Source organism: Suillus subalutaceus (assembly GCF_016647625.1).
Source record: "Suillus subalutaceus strain FC151 chromosome Unknown DFJ58scaffold_25, whole genome shotgun sequence".
Lineage (NCBI taxonomy): Eukaryota > Fungi > Basidiomycota > Agaricomycetes > Boletales > Suillaceae > Suillus > Suillus subalutaceus.
This window is the reverse complement of record NW_024540274.1, coordinates 354576-371350: the sequence shown is the minus strand read 5'-3', so window position 1 is coordinate 371350 and position 16775 is coordinate 354576. Positions and strand designations below refer to the sequence as shown.

Below are 16775 nucleotides of genomic sequence, written 5' to 3'. Positions count from 1 at the left end.
GACCCACACATGCATCTACACTGCTCGATAAGTCTTGTAGCAATGGTGCTCTTACTATTCGGCACAATCTAACCCTTACGTGCACTTATGACATCGGGTATGTCACTCATTACTCACAGGACACATCTGCATTTTTTTTGGCTCATTCCATCCACCGTATCAACTGGTCTCCTCTTTTCAGGTCCTTTTCTCCTACATACCTGCTGTGACATGGCTCGGACAAAGAGGAGTACAGGTGTTCAGCCTCGGTTGAATGACCGAGAGACCACCGCTCTGCAGTCCCATATTGAGGATTGGGAGAAGGCAAGTGGGAAGGAACGACAACTGATATTCAAAGCAGCCGCCAGGGAGGCCAAGGTCTTGGCTCCAAAGATGGACAAAGAGCTGTTGAAGGAAAGGAAATATGTAAGTGTTTAGTCTTTGACACCGAGTCATGCTGCATTTCAGTCACCCTGGACAGACATACCGACAGTGGTTCCACAATCACAAGAAGGTCCAGACCAATTCCAAAGCACCCACCAAGCCAAAAAAGAAATGGACGGCACGGCGAGTCATTGAGGAAGAGTGCAAGGCCGAGATTCTTCAGCAAATTTGGGAAGAAATTGAGGAAGAGACTGGAGAGAAGCCTGCTCACAAGGAAGTACTGAGGAGGTATCAGCCGACCATGACGGCAATCATGCACCGGCTGGACAAAAAGGAGTTGCAGGAAGCTGAGGCAAAGGCTGATAAGTGGACGAATCAAGCCCCCGATGCCGCTGTCCAGGCCAAGACAGCTAGGAAGAAGGGCGAAAAAATGGTCAAGAACTTCGCCAAAGAAATGTTTACTCAGGCCGGTATGAGAGTCTTTGTTTTGGGTTCCTGGAAGGATGAGAAGGGGGGGCTGCTTACATCTGGGTGAGTTCTTCCAGTCACTCGTCGGTCAGGTCGGTCGGTCATTGTGCTTACTTTGGTTGTTGCAGGTTTGACTTCAATGAGCAGCTCGGTAAGGGATCCAGCTTCATGAAAGGCAAGGACTGGCAGGCCATCCTACCAGTATGGGAAGATTTCATTGGCGATGCATTTGGTGAGTCTCTCCAGTCCTTTCAGAAAGACTTGTATTCAATCCATGTCTCCAAGACCATGATCAAGACCAGGACGCCACACTGCTCGGAGGCACTCGGCAGGTCCCAAAACCATACCATGAATTCAAGCTGGACCAGTTCGGGTTCGCCGATGTTGCCCGAGATGGACAATTTATCCCTCGAGACCAAGAAGGCAATGATTCGGTCATTCCTTACCATTCATTACAGTAAGCCAGATGACCGATACCCATTTTATCATCTGATGCCGGCTGGAACAGGAACATGTTGTGGAAAGCCCAAGGTCCCAGTGCCCTGGAGCGACATCATGAAGGGGCAGTCCAGATTTATCTCCAGCACATACCTATCTGATGATACCAAGATCTTGGAGCCATCCAAAATGCTCTGCACTGATGCCAATGCAATCTTGGAACTTTTGGTGGGACTGACAGGAAACCCAGGTTGGACCAACCTTCAGATTCAAAGCCTGGATGGATGAAAAGGGCATAATGTGTTCTCCTGTTGCCAAGGATGAATCTGATGGTGATGCTGATGATGAGAGTACCAGTGCAAGACCGACAAGAAAGCCATTGGTGACCACAACATCGTCACTAACCTCAATTCCCAAAGGGCGGCTGAGTTCCACCAAGCGACCCTACATCAGTTCGATCGAGGAAGAATGTGACAAGACCGAAGCAGAGGCATCTCCACCAGCAGTCCAACAATGCCTGCACGGCCGTGCAAATGCTGAAGACACCGACTGGTCTGATGACCAACTGGTGCCAAAGAGCTTTGGAAAGCGTGCCAGAGGTCATAAAGACCAACCATCGGTCTCCCATCACTGAACACCTCCTACAGCAAAGACCAATATTTCTGTACCTCATGTAACTGAGGAATCAGATCAGTCAACTGAAGCCAGCCATGTTACCCACTCCTTCGGCCCAAGGTCAACTCGCCGGGGTATCGAAACTTGCCGAGGTCTGGAACACCTTGGTGCATCGCCAATGATACAGCCACCAGCATTGACACAGACAAGGGCTACCAGAGATGCATCTCCTGTGGTGCAAGAGAGGCAGCCAAAGAATGTGCCCGCTACCAGAGATTGTGCACTGAGGAAGGCCAAGTAGGCCAGATTTGCCCCCGGTGTTCCCTCTGATGCACCAGCAAAAGGCACCAGGAGCAATGCTGAGAATACACAAGTCACACACACTCGGCAAAAGCCCAAGAGGTATACCGACTACATCTAATTCAGCGAACTTGGATTGGTCATTGGTCATTGGTCAACGGTCATAAGTACACATTTGTTATTGTTACATGTTACATACACTACACTACACTACACTACACTGTGCATATGTCAATGTCAGCCGCCTGCTTTCTTCCTACCTAGCTCCAAGACAGTCAGTGGATCATCAATCTGCCTGAACATTTGCAGCATGTGTTGAATCTTGGCCATATCATTGGTGGCGGTAACATATTGGTTGCGGGCGTTTTGATAATTTGTGATCAAGGCCTGGTTGGCACGGATGATCTCCGTGACAGCCTCGCTTTCATTATCTCCTTTACAATGGTGGTCAACATTATGACAGCAACGGGCAGGGAAGCCATTAACTCACTCAGGATGGCGCAAAGTCTGTCCAGCCGGTTGTCGGCTCGGCGCAACAATTCCTCCCCAGCTTCAACCTGTGTTATTGTCGAGCCTTCGCTTGGTGCTGAAGAGGGTGCCAGTGATGCCTGAATATCTTGACTCCCAGGTGATTCTGAGTTGTTCACCCCTGCATGTAATAGTTAGCATCATCTGTGCCGTGTCAAAACGACCGACCGACCTGAGTTAACCGAGCCGGTGGTGGGCGCCGCAGTAAGATGACCTTCACAGTCACCATCTCCACCTAATTGGGCATCTCCCCAGCACATGTCAAAACCACCTGCAAATGAGTCGAAGCAACTGACACAAACCACCGATACTCACCTTGGTATCCTGCGGCCGAGGTTGCCGGTCGGTCATCCCAACACATGTCATACGGGTGGCCTACATCGGCTGTTGTCGACTGAGGGTCCCCATCCCAGCAAACATCATATGTAGCGGCAGCCAGTGGTGTGGCTGCTTCTACAGTGATTGCAGGGACCGAGCCTACCTGTGATGAGCTCGGCTCATCCCAACAAAGGGCATATGGACCTGCGGCTGGAGGAGTATCGGGGTTCCAACACATATTGTAATCTAATATACTGTCATATACCATATTCCTGGGTACAGATCCGAAGATCCGGATCTCAGATCTGATCCAGATCCGATGGACATATCCGTCGTCCGGTCCACAGATCCGATCTAATCCTTATTTCATGTCCTGTTCATATAACTCTAACTATCGTTCATCTCCTTTTGGCATTCCTGTACACCGGTATACCGGTTATCCTTTACTTCCGTTATGCTTACTGATCCACTACACTTACTGATCCGCTTTAGCTTATACTTCATTCCCAGTTATGATTCATTATCCATCTGACTTACCAATATGCTGTACACATACTTTGCTTATACTTCGTACATAGCCTCGCGTCCTTGCTTATTGATCATTCCATTAGTTATCCGTAGTATATAAACCCTTGTACATGCGCTGTAGTAGATCAGTTTGAATATCATCTTAGATTGCACTCATTCTGCCTGGACTCTAAGTCCCTCCGTTATCCGTCCGGACTTGAGTACGATACTCTTGTCTACTCCGAGACTTAGGATTGATTCCTATAGTCTATATATCCGTCTCTGTCTTCGGACAGTCTTCACCCGTTAGTTTCTAGTTCAGATCCGATCTGGATTAGCCGTTACTCTATATGTTCAATATCCAGAAGCCTTAATGGATCTGATACGATACTTATCCGTCTCACTAGACACGATACTCTAGCACTCTGAAATAAGGGGCAAGACTCAGGAAAGGGGCACAGCGCACGAGCTGAGGCCGAAGCCCTTCGGATCCGATACTACTTGAGTACAGTCTTAACATATACCTGTGAGCAATGACTCAAGCTATGCGACTGGCACAAGACTTACCTTGGCCACCATAGTCTGTGTTGGCCGATGATGCTTCGGCCGGTGCATTGACCGGTGCACTGACTGGTGCATTGACTGGTGCACTGACTGGTGCATTGACCAGTGCACTGACTGGTGCATTGACGGTGGGCGCTGGATCACTTTCGACGTCCCAGCACATCTCAAATGCTAGAATAACAATGTATTAGTACATATCCATGAGATTGAGAATAGAAGATGACATGAACTTACTTTGACCGCTGTGACAATCATACCAGCGCTAGGCGCGTATGAGTGTCATAGGCACAATTTGCCTTACCTTGAGGAAAAGAGTAAAGCGCTAGTCACCAGCGCTATTCAGCTCCCAAGCTATCTGCTTTGGAACCGCTTTTCTCCCATAGCGCGCTGTCCGGCCTGACGCCTAGGTATTCTGTCCTCCCATGTCCTGCCTATGTCCACCTACCTCCGCTGGTGCATTATTTTTCATTAAACGTCGCTACTCATCAGTTGCAGGTCTTATTACATGCATCCTCATGTTCCGCTGCGCTGCATGTCTTATTACCTGTCGCTACATCGTGTCTCCATCAGTGTCGCTACTATTCTCGCCTACGCATTCCCGAACTTTTACGCAGTATGATAAAATGACCCATTGCACATACAGTACAGTACTTCCCTTCCCCGGACCTTTGCTGGTATCGAAGTCACTTTAGTCGCTATATCCTAGTTTTTGGTGCAAATCGATTCCGCTCTTGCCAATCTCTCTGACCGCGTGTCACTTGACTTGCTTCGAGTGCGTGTCGCTAAAGTTCCTTCATAAGTTTGATCTTCGCAATGTCGGGATCGCTGTCAGTAGTCGAGCTATAATCTCGTCGCTATCGGGCATTCCACTTGCGCTATCATACCTTATCCCTTGCTTTCCCTTCTTTTGATTTCTTCTTGCTGTCGCTAGTCGGACGTCGCATAGGACAACTTGCATAGCGCTACTTACTTATACGCACGTTTCTCTGTCGGAACTCACTTGTCGCTAGTCGCTGATCGCTACAGCACTACTCATTGGTTTTTGGTCTTAGGTCGCTATAGGTTATCAGCCCTTTGCATCATCGCTACCCTTGCGTATTTTTAAGGGAGTTGCTTCAATAGCAGTCCTCTTGGGTCGAATATTACACTCGCGCCTATTTGGATAAGAGTGCTAGTTTCTAACCAGCCTAGTTGCTATTAATCTTTCACACCGCTGTACTGGGGTTTTGCCGATGATGAGGCGGTCGGCGTTTCCACCGATGTCTCGGGCTCAGCTTCAGTGCTCCAGCACATATCAAAAACTAAAATTGTCAAATATTAATGAATGTCGAGTCAATATCATAAGACACTTACCTTCTTTGCCGAAATGTTTTTTTGCAAGTGCATCGGCGGTTTCCTTCCTGACTGGCACGGTTGATGGTGTGACTTTCGTCCTGTTGTTGTTGGGTGCGCAAGTTGGTGGTGAACGGTTTGGCCGAAATGAGTATTTGAACCCAACAGGAAGGTTTTCCTGTGGAAATGATCGAGTCGGGCCTAACTTTGGTGGCACCCACTGGTCCCACGTGAGAAAGAAATTGCTGTTGGTTTTGATCTGCTCATCCTGTAGTCTCCTAGCTTTGTCAGTGATATTTTCACGAGAATCCATGTACTTGCAATGGTTGTAGTTGGGAGTATATATACAACAATGGATGACTAGACCACTGAGGCCACAACTCGGCGAAACCCGGCGGTGTCAATTGTTGTGTCCACATTTCATTTTGGCTAATCATGGTGGTGGCACAACTTCAATTTGCATTGACTGTTGCTAAGTCCACATCAAAGGCCACAGCTAGTCGTTCCCTATATAACTGTGTCAACATCCCACATCATCATCATCATCATCATCATCATCATCATCATCATCATCATCATCATCATCATCATCATCATCATCATCATCATCATCATCACCACCTCCACCACCACCACCACCATCATCATCATCATCATGTCTGCCCAACAATCCAACAATGCCTTGTTGGTCGCCGACAAATCATTGCGTTCACACCTCAACTGGATCAAACTCTTTCAGTCAGATGGCCGGGTGGTGGTTGACCAGGCACATGAAGTTGCCAAGCTAGTAGTAAGTCTTTCTTTCTTTCTTTGCAAGATACTCACCTCTCTAAAGTCACAAGCACTCCAGCAACACGGCAGGAATGCGTCGGTCATTCCGCCGTTGCTGCTCTCTGCAGCCGCTGAAGTTCGTGAGACAATGAACGTCGGTCAGGTCCCCCAATGGGAACGTGTGCGGGTGGATGATTCCCGCTTTGAATCACACCCCTTCTTCCCCAAGACACAAGGGCTTGGTGAGTCTTCCTCTTTCTCAATGCACCATTTTTGCTAACATTATGATAGCTGCACCTGCACTGGCGCCAGTGCCAACCCCAGTCCCAGTCCCAGTCCCAGTCCCAGTCCTGCCCCCAGCTCCCAAGGTGATGTCGGTCCCACCAATTGACTCACTTCCCATCAAGGCTGCCAAGCCGACGGCCGATAAGGGGAAGCAGCCGGTTCGGGGGACTCGGCGAGCCAGGGAGGATGAGTCAGGTGAGTCGGGCGACGTCTCACGCAAGAAGCGTAGGATCGTGTTGAAGGCCATCATCTCTGACACCGAAGATGATGATGGCCAGCCAGGCAAGACCATCATTGTGGTAAAGGTGCGCCTCTAATTCATTTTTTTTCTACTCTATCACTCACAGCACCTTAGCCATCTAAGGCGGCGGTGCCTCAGACTCCAGCCCCCGCCAAGAAGGTGAAGCAGGTGAGATTCACCTCGTCCCCTCGGTCATCACCACTCAGAGATATCCAGGCCGACACCAAGGAGCGCATTGGCCGACCAACGCCGAAGGGTAAGGGAAAGGAGAAGGAGAAGGAACAGGCTGTGACGATCGCCGAGGGTGATGTGGTGAGTTTCGCCGGTTCTATACATGACTGATTACTAACGATTAATTAATATGATCCACCCTGTAAGAGGTGTTCTGCCCAGTTCAAATGTCTCGCTGTAGAGACTCGCGTTTCTGTGGGCTCATATGGGCTCATTTTACGAATTCTGGCAACTGGCCTTTACTGCACGACTCGCACCATCATCTGTATGCGACTTCTATCTTGTTTCTGGTCATTCCACACACAACGCGCAGCATTCCCACGCCCACTTAGCACATTTCTCTCGCACTTGTCGCCCTACTCCATACGCAACTTCTGCTATGTCTCCAGTCATTTGCGCATACAATGCACAGCTCTCCTGCAAAGCACACCATAGGCGCAACACTTTCTCACGCTTTCGCGTTTCGCGTTCCCGCGCGCGCGCTTAGCGCGTTTCTCGCGCTTAAGCGCACTCCATCACGCATCATCCAGGAGCATCCATCCATCATCCAACCAGTTCCTAGGTGTCCCTTTTCGTTATCAGACCATATTTAGCCTATTACACTTTGTATTTTGTTATGCACCCTTACTTTACATCACTTTACCTCACTTACATACTTAGAGCGCTCCCTATTTGGCTCCGAGCCCTGGGAGAGCGCTTAGGTAGAACTTACATACTTTCATGTTCGTTTTACAGGACGAGCTTCCTACCACAGCTTCCTACCACATCTTTCTAGCACCATGTACTGGGCAGTTAGTTCCATGCAATGCATGCGTCCGTCGTTGTCTTAAGGCCCTAGCATCAGTCTAAAGCTAGTGGCAGTATCAGTATCCATCTATATCCGTGCTTTTCACCATATTATCGTCTCTCTACACTTGTGCGCTGCTCGCACTACCATCCCTGTTCTCCGCGCATTTTCGCCCTTTCGCACTTTCGCCTTCCCACACTTCGCGCATTTTTCGCGTTTCACTTTCCCGTGTGCACCTTGAGCGCGTTTCTCGTGCTTACATCGCCCTTTTGTTGCCTTTGATCAGGGTTGATCAGCATCATTTCGTGGATCCTTGCTTTCTTTGCTTCCCTTAAGGGTCGAACATATCGCACGGCATATCAAGACCCAACATAGAGAGTGTTTGCTTGTCATCTGACTTGCGTTCACCTTAGTTGTGTTACCCACATCGCTGCCCTCGGCCGCAAGGGCCAAATCACAAAGTCCTGTGCCAGGTGCTATGAGATGAAGGTAAAATGCGACCAACCGGTACCTCACAAGCTTCCAGAAATGGCCGAGCCAGTGTGGGTCTCACAACCTGGCAGGCACATATAAGAAAAGTGCTCAGCCAGTATAAGTGAGTCTCAGCTCAGCCTAGCTGCTATACTCACAGAATGCAAGAACATTCGACCCTAAAGGGGAAGCAAGGAAAGCAAGGATCCACAGAATGATGCTGAACAACCCTGGTGAATGGCGGTGAAAGCGCGGGAAAGCGAAGTGAAGGTAGTGCAAGCAGTGCACAAGTGTAGAAGACGTATACTGAGACTGATAAGAGGAAAAGCGCGTATCTAGATGGATACTGATAGTGCCACTAGCTATAGACTGATGCTAGGGCCTCAAAACGATGATGGACACATGCATTGCATGGAACTAACTGGTGATAGATACTGAGTGGTAGGAAGCTGGTGGTAAAGTGGGGTGTAAAACGAACATGAGAGTATATAAGTTCTACCTAAGCGCTCTCCCAGGGCTCGGAGCCAAATAGGGAGCGCTCTAAGTATGTAAGTGAGGTAAAGTGATGTAAAGTAAGGGTCCATGATGAAATAGGAAGTGTAATATGCCAAATATAGTCAGATAACGAAAAGGGACATACCAAGGGACTGGTTGGACGATGGATGGATGCTCCTGGATGATGCACGACGCAGGGCGCTTAAGCGCGAGAAAGTGCACAAGGCACGCATGTGGGAATACTGCGTGTTGTGCGGGAAAGTGTCGCACCTATGGCGCGTTTCGCAGGAAGTGGTGCACTCCATGGTGGAAGTCATAGTGGATGATGGTGCGAGTTGTGCCATGAAGGCCAGTTGTCAGAATTCATAAAATGAGCCCATATGAGCACACAGAAATGCGAGTCTCTACACCGGTGCGGTCATCACGTCCTTGGTCAAAGGCCCCACTCGTCTCCACATCCAAACCGCAGCCCAGGGCAACAAGGGCGGCCTCCCATGCATGTCTACCACCGCCTGTGGTAGAATCTGAGGACGCCATGGATGATGAGGGTGAGTCACCTGTTTTTTTTTGTAAAGGTCAACAATATTGACCTTGATTTTAGATGTCGCTGTTGAGGCTGATGAAGACGTCGCTATGTCTCATGCGGCCGATACCGAGCAGCAGACTGATGTCACTGCGGTGATGCCAAGTGAGACCGTCGATTGGCCGGCAGCCATGGCGTCGGCGAAAGACTTTCCTGCTGACCATTGGCAGGAGGTCACTGACAAAACCCCCATCATACCACCACCACCACCACCTGCTCCTGTGGCCAAACCCACCACCTCGTCAGCCGAACCGACTATCCACGATCGTGTGGTCTCTCTGGTGGCTAGAGTCGCTGCCATGGAAATGGCCAACTGCAACACCCTTGCTAGGGTGGATGCGATAGAGCACGACTTTGACTCCCACATCTCCTCTATGCGGGCCGAGTTTTCTGACGTCCAACTGAGCTTCAATGCCACGGTGGATGTGGTAAATGGTCTTGCCAACATGGTGGAGAAAATGAGGCAGGAATGCTCGGTCCTGAACACATCCTTCCCACCACCAGCGATTGGCCTGACCGGTGCTTCCACGGCCACAGACATGGGCATCAAATACTTGACTGGTGTGTTTGGCCCTTCGGTTGCTCCCAATGCTGATTCTGTCACCATTGGTCAACCCTCAGCATCTTGCCCATTCGGTCGCCCTGATGTGCAAGGCAGCACATTCACCAGTGGGCAACCATCATCTGAGTCAGTGCAGGCTGGTCCTTCATCTGCTCCCCCCATCCAATGTGATTTGAGTGTTTCATGCCCTGCTTCTACTACTTCCTCCCTCCCTTGATCGCAAATATACCCTTATGTAGCACACATCAGTTAGTTAGATACTGTTGTCTACATGAATTGAATGAAATTGATTTGGCCTGGATTGAATGTGATTGATTGTGTGATTCCATGTAGCAATTGCGCTTCGGTAATATATTGTATTTGACCGACCATATATTTGACCGATCGTGTCTCTTACATTGCATATGACCAAGCTATTGACTGACTATCCTGTCTATCATCACAGAGGTATATATTGTAAGCTAGTACATGATGCATCATATTTGACCCAACATGTTTTGACCGACCGACCGACCGACCCCCTCATCTATCATGAGGCCAGTATATTCTGTAAGCTATTCCATTACCACCGACCATGTCTCTCGTACATCACATATGACCAAGCTATTGACTGATCACCCTGTCTATCTTCACAGAGGTATATGTTGTAAGCTAGTCCATGATACATCATATTTGACCTGACATGTTTTGACCAACCAACCAACCAACCAACCAACCAACCAACCACCCATCTATCATGGGGCCAGTGTATTCTGTAAGCCATTCCATTACCACCGACCATGTCTCTCATACATCACATATGACCGAGCTATTGACCGACCACCTCATACTTGACTGACGTAGTCCTGACAAGTATATTTTGCACAAGTGACTCAGGGGACAGACCCAATGTTCACATATTTGACCGACCGATTGACCGACTTCCCGAGTCTATCATGGGCAAGTATATTTGTAAGACCAATCCATTGACAGAGCAGTGTCCATGACACATCTATATGCTTTGGGTGTCGGCCCATTTGTATATATCGGTACCACTGCCCACTCAGCTGACCTGTTCATATCGGGTACATATTTCATCCACTACCTACCACACAATACCTACCAAATGCAATAGGAAAGTGTACACTTATCTACTATACCACACTATGGGCCCACTGTTGGTATCACATACACACTTGACATAGGGGTGTCGGCCCATCTGTATATATCAGTACCACTGCCCACTCGGCCGACCTGTTCATATCAGGCATATATTTCATACACTACCTACCACACAATACCTACCAAATGCAATAGGAAAGTGTACACTTATCTACTATACCACATACTATGGGCCCACTGTTGGTATCACATACATACTTGGCATGGGCCCACCTGTATGTATCACAACAATACATTGATGGGCCCACATTGGCTGACATGTGTGGAACATGGATATTTCAACATTAGTTGTATGTATTTATCAAGGGTAAAGTGACTGCAGTATGTGCCAGATTGTCAGGCTTGTCGAGAGCCTGGCCCGCATCAAACGAGCCTGCGGGGAAGTTGTCCCCTGCGAAGAAGTTGTCATGCAGTTCCTCTGGCTCATCTTCGACTGTAGCCGAATAAGAGACACTAGTGGTAGGAGCTGAGGTGAATGTTGGATGCAAAGCATTCCAGTGCTTTGTGTGCCCTGCCTGAGTTTTGAAGTGGTGTTCGCAGTGCAAGTAACCGCAGGGAATCTGATGAGCGCTGTGGTCCCTGCAAGCATAATGAGACATCCTAAACGTAAAATGAAGAGAAGAGTCGAACCGTATGGGAACCTTGAGAGCCATGCCGAATACTATAATCCAATTAGCGTGTGCATGCCACAGTCGATATACTTGTTTGGGGACTTACTAAATTTTTGAACTTCCAACCTTCACAATCCTGACGTCTCACTCCAGCGAAAGTCCTCGTCTCAGTAACCCCATCTCCTCAGTCATGTCTACAATAGATGCTCCTTGTTGCACCTGTCCATCAAATGCAACTGCCCGGCCTGGTCAGATAGTGCTTAACGCACAGGTCAAGAGACGTACCAAGGTACAAAAGAATGCTGATGACCTTGCCCTCAAGGAAGCCAAGGAATTAAAGGAGGCACAGGCTGACAAGGGACTGAAGCGCCTGGCTGGTATGCAGAATGAGATGGAGAAAGCGCAGGAGGATTTACTCACGAAAAAAGCGATCCCTGTTATGCCCAAGCCAAGGGTTCATAAGACTATAAAGCCTGCAGTAAGGAGTAGTGACAATCATACTGATAGCATGGTGGAGGCTGATGAAGCCGACAACCTCCAGGAGACTGTTGAGCAGATGGACAGTGGAACTGTAGGAGTGACGAAGAAGAAGGTAACGAAGAAAGGTGGAAAGACACTGATAAAGGATGCCATCAGCAACATGCAAAAGAAGATCAACGAAGCACCATCAAAAAGGGAAAGTGACAACACCGACGGTGTGGCACATGTATCTGATGGGAAAGACTCAGTGCTGTAAGGCTTCTTCTCTTACCCATCACTGATGTTACTTCTCACCAAATCAACATTACATTTCCTCAATCTTACCACTAGTTTCAATGCAATCACTCAGAAATTCGCATTGGGTGGCCAGGTCACCAACTGGGTTTCCAACATTAAGCCGCTGGGAAAATTAGAACATCCAAAGCCACTACCATCTGCATCAAGTATTACTTGAGCACCTCTGACCTCCATTTTCTCACAAGGCACTGCTTCTACGGCAGCAACTTCTGATGTGCAGGTCCTGATTTGGAAGCCTGTGGTTCCAGCTGAAATTCCAGATGCAGATGACGCCCTCATAGGCAGTTTTGCAGATGCCATCGATGATACCCTGGAGCATGAGGCCACTATTGTGCAAGGCAAGGGAAAATCGAAGGTAATTGAATGCTATTGGATCGTTAGTACTAGTATCCACTCATTAATTGTTCCGCAGGTAGTCTCAATATTTGAAGATAATGTGGACTTTGAGCCAAAGGCAACTTCCACATCAGTACCATCAGGAGCATATGACTCGGATGAAGATTTGGCGACTTCATTTGCAGAGCAGGAACAGTACTCACTGGAGCCCAAGCCTCCATTCACACAAATCGACACTCTCTGGACCCTCAAGTGGAAAACTCTGGTGGATGATGCCTTAGATGATGATAAGGAGGCGTCTGTGGTGTCTGACTGGTCCATGGACATTGATGGTCCTGCTTTTGAGGACCTGATTATGGTTTCTGATGAAGAGTCTCAGCCTGAACCTGTGGTACTAAAGAAGGAGAAGATTCAGCGCACAACATCTTCAGTAAGTGTGAACTGTTAATTGTGCTCATTCTGACACTCTCATAGACGTCTGTATCTGTTGCTTCTACTGCTGACAGCAAGCCGCCTGCTCTAAAAAAGGCCAAGGTCGAGTCATCCGTTACACATGCCCACAACACTCCTGCTGTCAAACACCAGTTGAACATGGACACTGCGCCAGAGTGAATAAAATCTCGGAGCGCCTATCGTAATGTTGACTTACCTGCTATGATGCAGGTAGATCAGCGCTGGACAAAGAAGTATCTCCCTACTGTCATGTTGTGGGCCGGGAGTTATGGTGATATCTGGAACATCCCAGATGACGTCCTTCTCCTTCATGCCCAGCTCATTTTTAATGTGGTATACAAGGAACTTAACATCACTATCGTTCATGGTGGTGTGATACACTCCCTGGTAAGTCTATTTTTTACTGTCGAGCTTGACTGACTGTATTTGTAATTAGACAGCGCAGTGTATATCCGAATGGCACAGCAATTTTAGCTCTACAGGCATAGTCATCGTCCTGGACTTTTTGATGCGAAATTCTGACTGCGATCTTGTTGAACTCGCCAAGTCTTTAATTGCAGGTTATGCATTCTTGTTTCAGGATCCTGATGAGCCGAATCCCCTCACAGTGTACCATTCTCCCTTTGTTTTGCAGTTGTTGGGTACTGCGCATCTCAATGCCATCAGTGGGTATGTGGATGTTCCCAAACTCGACATGCATGCACTCGTGACACTTGGGATGTCAGGCGTTATTGCCCTTTCTGCTGCAGCAGTAAGTTTGATCTTCAGATGGTTTAATTCACACATATTATTTTAGATTGAACGTGCCCTCAATATGTTTGCAGACAAGCATTTGAAAGTCAAGGAAGTCTTAGCGGCTGGCTCAGGTAAACTCGCTATCAAGCTACCAAAAATCCTCAACAAAACCACCAGCAAAATGACCAACACCCCATTCTTATTTTCAGGGGCTCGCTGGACTAAAGTGACTAACTCGTTCATCAAGTCTATCTCGAACAAGCCTGCTGGATACATAGAGACTACGATACAGATGGCACGTGCCTGTACTATGTCGAGCGATGCGATGGATCCAGCACAGGGCTCATTTGATGATGAGGAGTCTGAGGACGATGAGCGTGCTATGCTTTGTAAGTCATTATCATTCAGGTTTAATCTCACTGACATTCACGACCTCAGAATTTTTCTATTTGTTGTGTCTGCATGATTTTCACTATCCTACATCGAACTCCAGGCTGTCACTATCATCTTTTACTGCATCTGCCGCTGCTCCATTTGCTCCCACTGCTCTATTTGCTCCCGCATTCCCCCCTTTTTTTCCTGTACTGCTGTCCCACTTTTCATATTAGCAAGTTTCCTTAATTTTCTGCTTATCGTGTAGTATGCCCCTTTTTATGAAAGACTTGTGCCGCTTTATCTGGTTTTTTAAGCAAAATAAGTGTTGAGTAAGCGGAAATTCAGAGATGGAGTGGGCTTAATTAAGTGGCTTGCACTTTTTCACTCAAATGACTTAATACTTCTTTTCACATAATTAAGTGACAAATAAAGTGAGATAAGCAACCGGTTGTTTTCCTGATGCATATTCTATGGTTACCAAACTTCTACAACAAGGTTTTACTTCAGTCTGATGGGTGCCTGCCAAGGTTGTACTTGATCTGTAAGTGCTCAAGTAGCAAAACACTGGCGATTTTTATGTAGGATCTTCACAAGTCGAGTTTTGCAAGCTTGTGGTGACCTTGTTTATAAAACTTGAGATCACACTGGTGCACTCCCCTGTGGTCATGGCACCTTGAATGATCTCTGCATTTCAGTCTTCAGGCCTAGGTGTGCCTGCCCTTCTTTTCTTGACTTCTCTGGTGCAGCATATATCTGTTTAAAGTTTTGGTAGATGCTGACTAATATTTGGAGATCTTGCAACAGTCACAGAACATTAGTCCATTAACCTTGTTACTTGGTTCAGGTGTGTCCTTGCATAATTTACATGGGTATAGTCCAGCATGGATTCATCATTATCAGGGATCTTGTCATATCCCGTATTCCGGACCTTCGTCCAATGATGTTCCCATGCCTTCCAGATGCACATCCGGACCTCCATACCCTTATCCATGACCCCATACCCTTATCCATGCCTTCAGTCCTCCAGTCCACTATCAGTTTGGATCCGTACACCTTCATACATCCATATATTCATACCTCTGGACCTCTGCAGCTAAGCCTGCTTCATCCACCCTTGGCCCTATCAGATCCGAGCTCATTCCATCTCGGACTCTACCTTCCCTAGACTATCGGTCCATATCCATGATCCATATCCTAGTCTCGTCTTCACCTAGATCTCCAGATCCGCTCATCCGATATCCAGACACCTCATCTGATATCTCTAGACCTCCGGATCCGACCTATACTCATATCCGAAGCCCAAACCTTAAATCAGTGTCTATCTCCTTATGGTAATCCCCTTGACTCTGGACTTCGGTTATCTCTGTTTCCGTCTTGCTTATTGATCCTTGTACTCTGTTCATATCCGAGTTCATTTACTTATGTTCCGTTCATACTTACTAATATGTTTCCACATGCTCGTACATAGCATTTGTGTTCAGCTTACCAATCCTCTCGGATCCCTTCCAGTATATAAAGATCTGTACAACTCCTGTAAAGTTTCCTTAGTTCGAATATCAACATAGACTTGCTCTCTCACACATTAGACTTCACTCATTCTTGTCTTGGACTTTGGTCCATCTGAGTTCTGCCTTTCCATCAAGGCCTAGGGATTGATTCCCTAGGCCGGAAATCCGGACCTTCGGATCTGTCCCCTATGTCTCTGTTCTGCAGTCTAGGGATTGATTCCCTAGACCGAAGTTTTGCCTTTCTGGCACTTCCTGTCTTTCCGAGACTTTGGTCTACTTCCTGTCAACTCCATCTCTACTTAAGTGTAGTCTACCTCTGTTTGTTCCTACTCTGGACCTTGTCCATAGTAGCCTTTCCCCTCCTGTCCTAATCCTGTCCGCTCCTCCAGTCCTCATAAACCTTTGGACCTTCGGATGTCGTAACCTTCAGACGTCGTAACCTTCGGACGACGTATCCTTCAGATGCTGTTACCTTCGGACCACTCCTCCTATCCTATCCTGCTTTGGACTCTGTCCCTCGCAGCCTATCCTATATGTGTTTCTATCTAGGGAACTTACCTTGGGAAGTCTTACCTTCGGATCTAATACAGTGGATGAAACTCCTCCAGAGTTTCCTATACTCCTCCGGAAGTTTCTCGCACTCATCCGGAAGTCCTCTAGCACTCTACTAAAGTAGCCAGCCTCTGGAAGTCCTTCGGACTTCGTCGGATTCCATCTGGACTTCATTCTGAAATTAAGGGCATGTACTCGGGTAAGGGGCACAGCGCACGAGCTGAGGCCAAGCCCTTTGGATCTGTCTACCCTTGAGCTACGGTCTTAACAGATCTCGCAGTGGGTGTATGCACTCAGCAAGCACTGGGGTACTTTGAACTATATCTGTCATGTTGCACTTGAAGTTCAAGCTTCTATTGCAAGCTACCATGGATCATGGTAGCACATGGACCATGGAACTTGCATGGA

The 16775-nt window shown here is 47.8% G+C and overlaps 6 protein-coding genes across 6 annotated transcripts; 4 read left to right on the top strand and 2 right to left on the bottom strand.

Moving 5' to 3' along the window:
- Positions 1-210: 210 nt before the first annotated feature.
- DFJ58DRAFT_725316 (uncharacterized protein) lies at positions 211-1430 on the top strand (the record flags this gene model as incomplete). The annotated part of the gene is made up of 5 exons (XM_041385225.1): positions 211-405; positions 461-894; positions 960-1063; positions 1117-1288; positions 1340-1430. The coding sequence occupies 5 exons, from the start codon at positions 211-213 to the stop codon at positions 1428-1430; spliced, it is 996 nt and encodes a 331-aa protein (XP_041246618.1).
- A 991-nt stretch (positions 1431-2421) lies between these two features.
- DFJ58DRAFT_725314 (uncharacterized protein) lies at positions 2422-3268 on the bottom strand (the record flags this gene model as incomplete). Its single annotated transcript, XM_041385224.1, has 4 exons — positions 2422-2618; positions 2675-2833; positions 2885-2983; positions 3028-3268. 4 exons carry the CDS (start codon positions 3266-3268, stop codon positions 2422-2424), a joined length of 696 nt encoding a protein of 231 aa, XP_041246617.1.
- Positions 3269-6088: 2820 nt separating this feature from the next.
- Positions 6089-7072, top strand: DFJ58DRAFT_725312 (uncharacterized protein; the record flags this gene model as incomplete). Its single annotated transcript, XM_041385223.1, has 4 exons — positions 6089-6223; positions 6269-6446; positions 6496-6794; positions 6845-7072. The coding sequence occupies 4 exons, from the start codon at positions 6089-6091 to the stop codon at positions 7070-7072; spliced, it is 840 nt and encodes a 279-aa protein (XP_041246616.1).
- Positions 7073-9084: 2012 nt separating this feature from the next.
- Positions 9085-10076, top strand: DFJ58DRAFT_725311 (uncharacterized protein; the record flags this gene model as incomplete). The annotated part of the gene is made up of 2 exons (XM_041385222.1): positions 9085-9262; positions 9316-10076. The coding sequence occupies 2 exons, from the start codon at positions 9085-9087 to the stop codon at positions 10074-10076; spliced, it is 939 nt and encodes a 312-aa protein (XP_041246615.1).
- Positions 10077-11304: 1228 nt separating this feature from the next.
- On the bottom strand, positions 11305-11673 carry DFJ58DRAFT_725310 (uncharacterized protein; the record flags this gene model as incomplete). Its single annotated transcript, XM_041385221.1, has 2 exons — positions 11305-11599; positions 11651-11673. 2 exons carry the CDS (start codon positions 11671-11673, stop codon positions 11305-11307), a joined length of 318 nt encoding a protein of 105 aa, XP_041246614.1.
- Positions 11674-11821: 148 nt separating this feature from the next.
- On the top strand, positions 11822-14572 carry DFJ58DRAFT_839339 (uncharacterized protein; the record flags this gene model as incomplete). Its single annotated transcript, XM_041392516.1, has 9 exons — positions 11822-12363; positions 12442-12554; positions 12594-12763; positions 12821-13174; positions 13219-13278; positions 13408-13584; positions 13634-13948; positions 13994-14321; positions 14541-14572. 9 exons carry the CDS (start codon positions 11822-11824, stop codon positions 14570-14572), a joined length of 2091 nt encoding a protein of 696 aa, XP_041246613.1.
- Between the last annotated feature and the right edge of the window lie 2203 nt (positions 14573-16775).